This window comes from Oncorhynchus nerka, linkage group LG10, assembly GCF_034236695.1.
Source record: "Oncorhynchus nerka isolate Pitt River linkage group LG10, Oner_Uvic_2.0, whole genome shotgun sequence".
In the NCBI taxonomy this organism is placed as follows: Eukaryota; Metazoa; Chordata; class Actinopteri; order Salmoniformes; family Salmonidae; genus Oncorhynchus; species Oncorhynchus nerka.
Genome location: NC_088405.1, coordinates 91914509 through 91926776, shown reverse-complemented (window position 1 = coordinate 91926776; position 12268 = coordinate 91914509). Strand labels below are relative to the sequence as shown.

General features: G+C 45.9%; 1 protein-coding gene across 1 annotated transcript in view; it reads right to left on the bottom strand.

Moving 5' to 3' along the window:
- The window catches only part of LOC115136176 (ankyrin repeat and KH domain-containing protein 1-like), a 42812-nt gene that overhangs the window by 15162 nt on the left and 15382 nt on the right, over nt 1–12268 (bottom strand). The window contains exons 2-14 of the mRNA XM_029671705.2: nt 10389–10542; nt 8642–8798; nt 6767–6914; nt 6400–6547; nt 6062–6295; nt 5790–5884; nt 5459–5696; nt 2421–2612; nt 1876–1985; nt 1271–1358; nt 946–1073; nt 233–376; nt 19–121 (exon numbers count right to left, since the gene is read on the bottom strand). Coding sequence (XP_029527565.2) covers nt 19–121; nt 233–376; nt 946–1073; nt 1271–1358; nt 1876–1985; nt 2421–2612; nt 5459–5696; nt 5790–5884; nt 6062–6295; nt 6400–6547; nt 6767–6914; nt 8642–8798; nt 10389–10542 — 1939 coding nt within the window. The remainder of the gene's footprint in view (nt 1–18; nt 122–232; nt 377–945; nt 1074–1270; nt 1359–1875; nt 1986–2420; nt 2613–5458; nt 5697–5789; nt 5885–6061; nt 6296–6399; nt 6548–6766; nt 6915–8641; nt 8799–10388; nt 10543–12268) is intronic.

The window sequence follows — 12268 nt, the reverse complement described above, 5'->3', positions numbered from 1 at the left end:
CACGTTGTATGATCGGACCTTTTGTGATGACGGGTGGAGGCGGTGTGATGTTGGAGGGCACTCTGTCTGGCTCTTGAGGAGGCACTACCATGGCCAGGGCTTGGAATGGAACTCGTGGAGCCTGTTTGGGTAGGATATTAGAAAAGTATATTTAGTATCAATACTTGGAATCAACGTATAAAAATTGTAACTGGTATCAACAATAAACGAACATGTTCGTAGAAGTCCCTACCGGAGAAGTGTCATGGGAGGGGTGTGTGAGCTGAGACAAGTCTGGCACGGGGACCGACAGGACGTTGTTGGGGTAGTCGAGGAGATAGGACACCACGATGGTGTGACCGCCCTTAGCAGCTTCGATCAGCATGGTGGAGCCATCCTAGGTGAGAGATTGACACAAAACACACCTCATCGTTAGTATCAGGATCTTGGGAGAATTTGATCAAGCATTAAAAGAGGAACAAATACACGGAGACAGTTGTGTGTTTACAGCAGTTACAGAAAGGTTTGGGTTTAGAGAAGGTTTGGTTTACACAGGGGTTAGAGAAAGGTTTGGTTTACACAGGGGCTAGAGAAAGGTTTGGTTTACACAGGGGCTAGAGAAAGGTTTGGTTTACACAGGGGCTAGAGAAAGGTTTGGTTTACACAGGGGCTAGAGAAAGGTTTGGTTTACACAGGGGCTAGAGAAAGGTTTGGTTTACACAGGGGCTAGAGAAAGGTTTGGTTTACACAGGGGCTAGAGAAAGGTTTGGTTTACACAGGGGCTAGAGAAAGGTTTGGTTTACACAGGGGTTAGAGAAAAGTTTGGTTTACACAGGGGTTAGAGAAAGGTTTGGTTTACACAGGGGTCCATTATAAGGCTTGCAGTGTGACATTCTTAATATCAGATGTCCTTCCTGGTCACTCCTGAGACCGTTGTGCCCAGGAGTTTGGGACAAGTGATCTCACCTTCAGTCTGTGTGTCGGATCAGCCCCATGAGACAGCAGCAGCTCCACCACGGCCAGGTGGCCCCCGGCGCAGGCTAGAGACACTACTGTGTGATCATTGTTGGCCGTCGCCCTGTTCACATTAGCTCCTGGTGGAGGGAGAGAGACCAAGAACAGGGTCAATCTGAGGCCACATGGAAAACAACAGCAACCCTATAACGTTTAAATACTCTACTGTTTCAATGAGGCTTTATCTGATGAGCAACGCGGCTCAAGCTACAACGTGTCAATGTCTGGCGTGTGGTTTTGTGTGGCGTTGCTACACAGTGAAGGAGCAGAAGCACACCTTTGCTGATTAGGAACTGTACAGTACAGAGGTGGCCCGCTCTAACAGCTTTCATTAGAGGGGTCCTGCCCCCCTCCGATTCATGCTCCTGTAAGACAAACAAACAGAGACAGGAGTGTGTAACGTGTACAAGTAGAAACAGAGAGCCTATTCAAGCAGCGACGTACGTATCCAGCATCTACACAACAGAGACAGCGTCACAAATGGGACCCTATTCCCTATATAGTGCACTACTTTTGATCAGAGTCCTATAGGGACCCTATTCCCTATATAGTGCACTACTTTTGATCAGAGTCCTATAGGGAGCCTATTCCCTATATAGTGCACTACTTTAGATCAGAGCCCTATAGGGACCCTATTCCCTATATAGTGTACTACTTTAGACCAGAGCCCTATAGGTACCCTATTCCCTATATAGTGCACTACTTTAGATCAGAGCCTTATGGGCGCCAGTCAAAAGTAGTGCACTAGAAAACAAATAGGGTGCCATTCGAGAAGCCCACACACACTTACGCAAACGTGTGAACAACTCAACTACAAAAAAACAACAAAAAAAGGTCTGTGCATGGACATGAAGTGTGTTTCTCCAGAGGGGGAGGTCTCACCAGGTCAGCCCCTGTCTGCAGCAGCACGTCAGCAACGTCTGTGTGTCCGTTCTCACAGGCGTAGGTCAGCGCCGTGTCTCCCGTCGCCGTGGTAGCGTGGACATTGGCTCCTGGGGACAAGAGCACAGGTGTCAAACTACAAACTTCAAATAAAATGTGGGTTTTTGGGAATAACCGAGTCAATTTCAATAATTTATTAAATGATAGAATCCAATTTTATTTTAATAGTTAATTTTTAAAAATTGTCACATGACCCGAAAACAACAGGTGTGGACCTTAGTGAAATGCTTACTTACGAGCCCCTAACCAACAATACAGTTTAAAAATATATATATATATGGATAAGAATAAGAAATAAAAAAGGTAACAAGTAATTAAAGAGAAGAAGTAATAACAATAGCGAGACTATATACAGAGGGGGGGATACCGGTACAGAGTCAATGTGGGGACCGGTTAGTTGAGGTCATCTCAAATAGATGTTGGTGGAGTTTGTTTTTGAGACAGACAAACAGAGAGGCTGTCCAGAGGGGAGTGGTTCTGCTCACCGGCAGCCAGCAGGTACTTGACCAGCTCCAGGTGTCCCTCCTGTGCAGCCTCCATGAGAGGCGTGGAGCAGCCCAGCTCGATGTCGGCCCCGGCCTTGATGAGGAAGTCGGCCACCTCCAGGAAGCCCCCGCAGCAGGCCAGCGTCAGGGCCGTCTCCTGGGTCTCCTCCGTCTGAGCGTTGATGTTGGCACCTGCAGACAACAGAGGGAGGATTCAAGATGGTTCAGCTGGGAACACACTTTAAAAACAGTACTAACCTACTCCCACCATTGGATATTGACCACAGAAAAAGTATTATAATTAGTTCTGGAAAAGCCATCTTGTCCCTTCGGCATCAACCCAATTAGATCATGAGCTCAAAACATGTCACTTCATTACATTCCTTCCAGTAACCAGAAGGTTGCTAGATTGAATCCCAGAGCTGACAAGGTAAAAATCTATTTAACCCACTGTTCCCCGGGCTTCGAACATCAGATGGCGATTATGGCTACCCCCCCTCCTCTGATTCAGAGGGGTTGGGTTAAATGCGGAAGACACATTTCAGTTGGACAACTGACCAGGTATCCCCCCCCCCCTTGCATTCAGTTGGACAACTGACCAGGTATCCCCCTTGCATTCAGTTGACAACTGACCAGGTATCCCCCCCTTGCATTCAGTTGGACAACTGACCAGGTATCCCCCTTGCATTCAGTTGGACAACTGACCAGGTATCCCCCCTTGCATTCAGCATTCAGTTGGACAACTGACCAGGTATCCCCCTGCATTCAGTTGGACAACTGACCAGGTATCCCCTTGCATTCAGTTGGACAACTGACCAGGTATCCCCCCCTTGCATTCAGTTGGACAACTGACCAGGTATCCCCCTTGCATTCAGTTGGACAACTGACCAGGTATCCCCTTGCATTCAGTTGGACAACTGACCATCCCCCCCTTGGTTCAGTTGGATCCCCCCTTGCATTCAGTTGGACAACTGACCAGGTATCCCCCTTGCATTCAGTTGGACAACTGACCAGGTATCCCCCCCTTGCATTCAGTTGGACAACTGACCAGGTATCCCCCTTGCATTCAGTTGGACAACTGACCAGGTATCCCCTTGCATTCAGTTGGACAACTGACCAGGTATCCCCCCAGTTGCATTCAGTTGGTTGGACAACTGACCAGGTATCCCCCTTGCATTCAGTTGGACAACTGACCAGGTATTCCCAACTGACCAGGTATCCCCTTGCATTCAGTTGGACAACTGACCAGGTATCCCCCCTTGCATTCAGTTGGACAACTGACCAGGTATCCCCCTTGCATTCAGTTGGACAACTGACCAGGTATCCCCCCCCTTGCATTCAGTTGGACAACTGACCAGGTATCCCCCCTGCATTCAGTTGGACAACTGACCAGGTATCCCCCCTTGCATTCAGTTGGACAACTGACCAGGTATCCCCTTGCATTCAGTTGGACAACTGACCAGGTATCCCCTTGCATTCAGTTGGACAACTGACCAGGTATCCCCCCTTGCATTCAGTTGGACAACTGACCAGGTATCCCCCCCTTGCATTCAGTTGGACAACTGACCAGGTATCCCCCCCTTGCCAGTTGGACAACTGACCAGGTATCCCCCTTGCATTCAGTTGGACAACTGACCAGGTATCCCCCCTTGCATTCAGTTGGACAACTGACCAGGTATCCCCCTTGCATTCAGTTGGACAACTGACCAGGTATCCCCCCCTTTGCATTCAGTTGGACAACTGACCAGGTATCCCCCCCTGCATTCAGTTGGACAACTGACCAGGTATCCCCCTTGCATTCAGTTGGACAACTGACCAGGTATCCCCCTTGCATTCAGTTGGACAACTGACCAGGTATCCCCCCTTGCATTCAGTTGGACAACTGACCAGGTATCCCCCCCCTTTGCATTCAGTTGGACAACTGACCAGGTATCCCCCCCTTGCATTCAGTTGGACAACTGACCAGGTATCCCCCCCTTGCATTCAGTTGGACAACTGACCAGGTATCCCCCCCGCATTCAGTTGGACAACTGACCAGGTATCCCCCTTGCATTCAGTTGGACAACTGACCAGGTATCCCCCCCTGCATTCAGTTGGACAACTGACCAGGTATCCCCCTTGCATTCAGTTGCAACTGACCAGGTCAGTTGTTGGACAACTGACCAGGTATCCCCCCCTTGCATTCAGTTGGACAACTGACCAGGTATCCCCCTTGCATTCAGTTGGACAACTGACCAGGTATCCCCCTTGCATTCAGTTGGACAACTGACCAGGTATTCAGTTGGACAACTGACCAGGTATCCCCCTTGCATTCAGTTGGACAACTGACCAGGTATCCCCTTGCATTCAGTTGGACAACTGACCAGGTATCCCCCTTTCAGCAACTGACCAGGTATCCCCCTGTTCAGTTGACAACTGACCAGGTATCCCCCTTGCATTCAGTTGGACAACTGACCAGGTATCCCCCTTGCATTCAGTTGGACAACTGACCAGGTATCCCCCTTGCATTCAGTTGGACAACTGACCAGGTATCCCCCTTGCATTCAGTTGGACAACTGACCAGGTATCCCCCTTGCATTCAGTTGGACAACTGACCAGGTATCCCCCCTTGCATTCAGTTGGACAACTGACCAGGTATCCCCCTTGCATTCAGTTGGACAACTGACCAGGTATCCCCCTTGCATTCAGTTGGACAACTGACCAGGTATCCCCCCTTCAGTTGGACAACTGACCATTCATTCAGTTGGACAATTCAGTTGGACAACTGACTAGCTATCCCCCTTGCATTCAGTTGGACAACTGACTAGCTATCCCCCCTTGCATTCAGTTGGACAACTGACTAGCTATCCCCCTTTGCATTCAGTTGGACAACTGACTAGCTATCCCCCCTTCGCCTTTCATTACATAAAAAATATATATATATATATTTAAAAAACTTTTGTATTTACACAAAGTTGGAGGCTCAATATATAGTAGGGAAAACATATCTACTGGGAACACTAGTTTCATTCAAACCAGAGAGCAAGAGAAGGCCATACCTTGTGCCAAAAGCAGCGCCACCATCTCCTCGTGGCCCTCTCGTGCAGCTTCCATGAGGGGAGTGTATCCCTCATCGTTGACTTCCTCCAGGTTGGCGCCCCTCTCCATCAGCAGGGCAGCAAGCTCTACGTGGCCCCCACAGGCCGCCAGCGTCAGCGGAGACTCGAAAGAGTCAGCGGGCATGTTGACCTGCGCCTCGCTGTCCAACAGCAACCGCGCCACCTCCACATGCCCATCCTGAAGAGGGGCAGAGGAACAGGAGACCTCATCAGTCATACTGCACCTTCAATTTAATAGTGTGGTCTGTGTGTGTGTGTGTGTGTGTCTCACCATACAAGCCTCCATGAGTGCTGTGTGCATCTCGTCGGTCTTGTGCTCCTGGTCAGCCCCTGCCTCTAACAGGAAGCGCACCATGTCCAGGTGCCCTGTGTGTGGTGACGAAGAGGGAAAAAATGCTCTGGGTGCTTCATCCCTACAATTACATTTCCTTTTTCACACACTGGTTTGTCAACATAAGTGGATCACTTGAGTTACTGATTTCTGGATAAAGATCTCTGATCTCTCCGGTGCACGGCTAAAGGGTTCATTGTCTAAGGACGTACCTTTGTAGCAGGCCAGCGTAAGTGCACTTTCCTTGAACTCGTTGGAGTGCGTGTTGATACCAGCCCCGTACTCCAGGAGCACTCGGGCGACCTCCACGTGACCCGCGCTCGCCGCCTCCATCAGGGGGGTGTGGCCGTTCTCATTGTGGTCCTCGATGTTGGCGCCTTCCTTCAGCAGCACCTTCACCACGTCCAGGAAGCCGCCCGCACACGCGTACGTCAGCGCCGTGTTACCTGACGGGGACAGAGTTGTCCGTTTTTATTAGAAGTAGATGTGATGGTTTCTGGTCTCGGTCACAGCACCTAGTGGTGTTTGACGTGTGTGTGTGTGTGTTCACCTGTGGAGGACTGTGCGTTGACGTCAGCCCCATGTACCAGCAGCAGTTTGACGATGTCTACGTAGCCGCCGCTGGCTGCGGCCATGAGGGCCGTGATGTCACCCTTGATGCCCCGATCTTCCACGTTAGCGTGCATGGCCAGCAAGACCTGCAGGAGGACACACGTCGGGGCGTTTTAAAAACAGACATCCAGACTACCACAAAAGGATCAGGTTTGGCTCTGCAACATTTGGATTTACAACTACATTTGATTACAGAACTGGATGGAAACTCTGACAGAAAGGCAGAACAATGTTAGCAGTATACTGTGAGTGGCTAAAAGGTCTGTGTGTGTGTGTTTGTGTGTGTGTGTGTGTGTTCGCTATACCTGTGCAAGTTCATAGTAACCAGCAGAGCAGGCTAGGCAGAGCAGACTCTCTCCCTCCTCGGTGTGTTCGTTGACGCTCCTCCCCTCATCCAGCAGCTTCCTCACAGCGTTGACGTCTCCGTCTGAGCACGCCTCCGCCAAGCTACGGCTGAAAATAACCAGACTGCTACAATTACTGGGACTGTGGCTGCGCAGGCCAAAGCATCAGATGAACGGAGTTGTCACAATTCACGCAGTATTTATTTAATCAATATAATTTGTGAATTAGATTTAGCTACAATATCAGACCTTGTAAGAAGATGGAGCCCCAGGAACCACCACATGTGGATCGCTGTTTATTTTTTAAATATTTCTAACAGCGTCTGTCTTCCCCTTTTCTGGATTTATTATATTATTTCACTCCTTTTTATCTCTTTGTCTACAAAAAATTATCTGAGCTGCATGTGATTGAACAAGTCATTGGAAACATGTCCTCCGTTCGTTACCTTCCTTGTAGACAGAATAAAACGGTTTTTGGGGGCCGGATTACTATTAATGTAATCCCTAAACCAACTAATACATTAAACGTGCTCATTTTCAATAGCCGATAGAAGAAACAAGGAAACTGAAAGAAAAAGTGATTTCAACCTGGTAATAATTCATTTTCATTCAGGACTGAGCAGTACATTTCATGAACGGCCTTTGACCCAATATGGCACCTTAAAGCGTGTCAGTAAAACAGTGATCAAGTCAGAGAACAGTAGAGACAAAACGCATCTTCTATGAATCATGGGAGTTATTCAGAGCATCAGCTAGCTGCCACTGGACTTAAAAATCAACTCCAGTCTTAATACAAAGGCCAGGAGAAAGGACAGCTAAAGTTATGCGATGTCCTATCGATTCACGTTCTCAGGTGTATCAGATATCCGTCTAAGCAGGCAGAAATTCGTCCAGTATGACGTAGCATTGAGAAAGTCTCCCTCACTACACTGGAAGTTAATAGGCATGCCCTTTTACATCGTGAAAACATCACACAAATCAAATACATTTGTTAAATTGGTCGCAAAAACACATATTTAGCAGATGTTATAGCGGGTGCAGTGAAATGCTTGCGTTCCTAGTTTCAACGTTGCAGTAATAAAGCGTCAGATTTCAATACTGGACGATGTCATAACGCAGGACGGTGTCTTCTCTAGAAATAAGCCATTGATCATATTTTTTGCAATATAACAACCTCCAGAAATGTGTAATTTAACAGAGGTCCTAACACATCTCCCTTATTGGTCTGCCTCTTCAGTCCAGGGTGCTTTGCATGGTACCGTTGCAAATATCAGACTCCACTCTGCAGGGTGAACATGGTGAGATTGTAGACTCCTAAATTGATAGTGCAGTTTGTTTAGGCAATTTTACAGCTAACTACTGTAGCGACTTCACATGCTGACTTCACATGCTGACTTCACATGCTGACTTCACATGCTGACTTCACATGCTGACTTCGCTATTATTGTGTGTAGTTATGTTTGCTAACTAGCTACCTAGCTAGCCCAGCGAGACCATTGCATTACGGGTTTTGTAGTCGACTTGAACTGCAACAGATTGACAACTTTTTTTCACGCGTTGCTACCAACATTATTAAAACGACCAAATTAAACATTTGGTTCACAAAAATATTGTTATTTAACACTATATTATAGGACTATAGATTTTTGTTCCCCTTCTTAAAAATTCTCACCTAAGGAATTGTCAGATGTTCACGCGAACTTGAAGAAAGCACAACATGTGGAAAGGAAACATACGGCCTAGACAAGACTGGTGTGAGGGAGGATCCCTGAATATGGTGTAGTGCACTTAATGGTGCACTTAATGTTTAGACTTTAGCGCAGAGGAGATACATACTTGTCTGCCTGGCTGGCGTTGAGTGTGTTTTCGGCCCTCATGCGTGTGAGAGCGGCGGCGGCCTCGTCCAGCGCACAGCTCACGGACGACGTCAAGCGACGAAGCACCTCTGGATCTGCGAAGGCTTTTCCATCGGTGGTGGACAGTTTACCAATACCTTCAGAGGACCCAGGGTCAGGCACACACACACACACACACACCAAACACACAGCAGCACACACACACAGCAGCATACACACCACACACAGCAGCATACACCACACACAATTAAAACTATGCAACAAGGTGTAAAGAGAACACAAACACATTGTCTGTATTGTCAAGTTGTGAACACAGCATTGAGGAAACATATCAAGGGGGGGGCCTAATCACATGACTGAGTAAGTGGGCATAATAACGATTAATGGAAGAGAATCTGATGATCAGCCAACATTGAAGCTTAAGAACAGAAGCAACAGAATCCGATATTAGTTGCGGTATGCAAAACCCACTGCATGCGCCACATGATTGGTTACACAGATGTTAAAATGTGCACACACACAGTTACACACAGACAGCGATAGATGGGAGGCCGACATGCACACAGTTACACACAGACATGCACACAGTTACACACAGACATGCACACAGTTACACACAGACAACAATAGATGGGAGGCCGACATGCACAGAAGCAGTGTACTAAAGGTTGAGTCATGACGGAAGCTGTCGCTGCTCTATCGAAATCCATTGCTCATGTTAATCTTCCCCGTGGTGCCCCCGCGAGCCTAGCTACCTACCATCTCATGTGCTGCGCTAGCCTGTACCAACTCCCCATACTGACTGGCTGGGACCTGGCAAACATGCTGCATGTCTTCCTGATGCACACAACATCCATCCATCCCACAGGTTCATGCGCATCAAATTAGACGCAAAGACTTCTTTCATTGTTTCAGAAAGCTTTTTAGTTTCTCTAAAGAGGCAGCAGTGAGGCACTAACTATACAGACCAAGGCTAAGTGCTTTGACGGGCTGGTTCAGCTTAGCTCAACAGAGGCCTGAGCGAGAGTCGTAGCCGGTTTGATAATTGCCTTGCAACACTTAGCCTGTGAGCACCCTGCAGTCAAATTTACTGATCACTGTAATTGATCAGTGTTACCCCACCCCCATAGACAATCCAACATGGGAAGTAGGTAGAAGAAAGAAACCAAAACACAACCACATGGAAAGCAGGGTAAACACAGGCTGTAGTGCTTCTACACCTGCATTACTTGCGGTTTGGGGTTTTAGGCTGAGGGTTTCTGTACAGCACTTTGAGAGATCAGTTGATGTAAGAAGGGCTTTAGAAATACATTTGATTTGTAGTGCAACAGGGATTTGAACATCTATTTTGAGCACTTGCGTTTGTTATGCAGGTATTTCTCCCTGGCAATGTGCCATCTCTACACACCTACGAGGTCATGTCCCAACACAGTGGTAGGAACAGAAACACCACACACATACTTTCTGACGTTGTCAGGCCTAAGTACAAACTAAATTGTAGGCCTTAATTAAGCATTGATACTAAATTGGGCGGAGTTTCAAGCAGGTTTCAGGATTCAAAGTCCCAAAAGAGCAGCAGTCCTATTTGATAAAGAGAACAGGACTGAAGCAGCCTTAGCATGTAACATCTTCGTAATTTAAAGTGATCAAACAGGTGCATTAAAAATAAATAAATAAAAATTAAAATAAAGTAACAGGTGAAGGGTTCACACCACTACGATACGTACCGGCTGCTTCCAACAGAGCCTCCAATCTGGCTTGTGTTTCCGGGTCCACTGTTCTGAGATCAGCTCCGTCGGCAGCGCTGGACAGGAGCAGCTCCGACGCAGTCTTTAGCATGGGGTTGTCCAGGTCTTCCTGGTCTAATATGAAGGACTCCACCTAGAAACAAGGAGAAAGATGAGAAAGTTAGGAAGCATGCTGATGTTTATTTGGCTCAAGATAGTTGCTGGGAGAAACCCATCGCCTTAAGGAGTCATTGTAATATATATATATTTTTTTATACATATCAGCTTATGAGAACAATAGTGGTTTCTATTATACAGTGCTTTATAAAACAGGTGGGTCTAATCCCGCACGCTGATTGGTTAAAACCACATTACAACCGGTGCCTATTCCACAAGTTACCACCGGCTAAATGTGACTTTAAAAAAGCCTATTTACTCTGTTCCATCTGACTGCGCTATCCACCGTCTCATCAGCCCAGCCGGGCAATTTATAAACTTCATCTCCACTATCAAAATAGGCATCTAGACGTTCTCACATTTCTTTTAGACTAACATAGTGTAACAGCAGAGATTTGAATAAACCTTGCTGTCTTTCTCCGACATTTGCAACGTTGTTTCAATATTCAAATTCGATCGCCAGCTGTCGCATAGTAATGAACGTGAAGGCAGCTTTTCTCAGCCAGTCGAAATCAAGAATCAGTATAATTTTTTATGGATATACAGTGCCTTGCAAAAGTGTTCATCCCCCATGGCGTTGTTCATATATTTTGTTGCATTACAACCTGTAATTTAAATAGATATGTATTTGTAATTCATTTAACAGACATACACAAAGTAGCCCAAATTGGTGAAGTGAACTGAAGAAAAAAGACCTGTTTCAAAAGGTCAACAAAAAAATACGGAAAAGTGGTGTGTGCATATGTATTCACCCCCTTTACTATGAGGCCCCTAAATGAGATCAGGTGCAACCAATTACCTTCAGAAGACATAATTAGTTAAATAATGTGTGTCATATGATCATACATACATACGTGTGTGTGTGATTTATATATATATATATATATATACACACACACACACAGTTGAAGTTGGAAGTTTACATACACTTAGGTTGGAGTCATTAAAACTCGTTTTTCAACTACTCCACAAATGTCTTGTTAACAAACTAGTTTTGGCAAGTCGGTTCGAACATCTACTGTGTGCCTGACAAGTAATTTTTCCAACAATTGTTTACAGATTATTTCACTTGTATCACAATTCCAGTGGGTCAAAAGTTAAAATGCACTAAGTTGACTGTGCCTTTAAACAGCTTGGAAAATGTCAGAAAATGATGTCATGGCTTTAGAAGCTTCTGATAGACTACTTGACATAATTTGAGTCAATTGGAGGTGTACCTGTGGATGTATTTCAAGTAGAGGTCGACCGATTATGATTTTTTTCAACGCAGATACCGATACCTATTATTGGAGGACCAAAAACGCCGATACCGATTAAAGCGTACAATAAAAAAAATTAAAAAAATTGTAATAATGACAATTACAACAATAATGAATTAACACTTATTTTAACTTAATATAAAACATCAATAAAATCAATTTAGCCTCAAATAAATAATGAAACATGTTCAATTTGGTTTCAATAATGCAAAAACAAAGTGTTGGAGAAGTAATATGTGCCATGTAAAAAAGCTAACGTTTGAGGTCCTTGCTCAGAACATATGAAAGTTGGTGGTTCCTTTTAACATAAGACTTCAATATTCCCAGGTAAGAAGTTTTAGGTTGTAGTTAATATAGTATTTATAGGACTATTTCTCTCTATACCATTTGTATTTCATATACCTTTGACTATTGGATGTTCTTATAGGCACTATAGTATTGCCA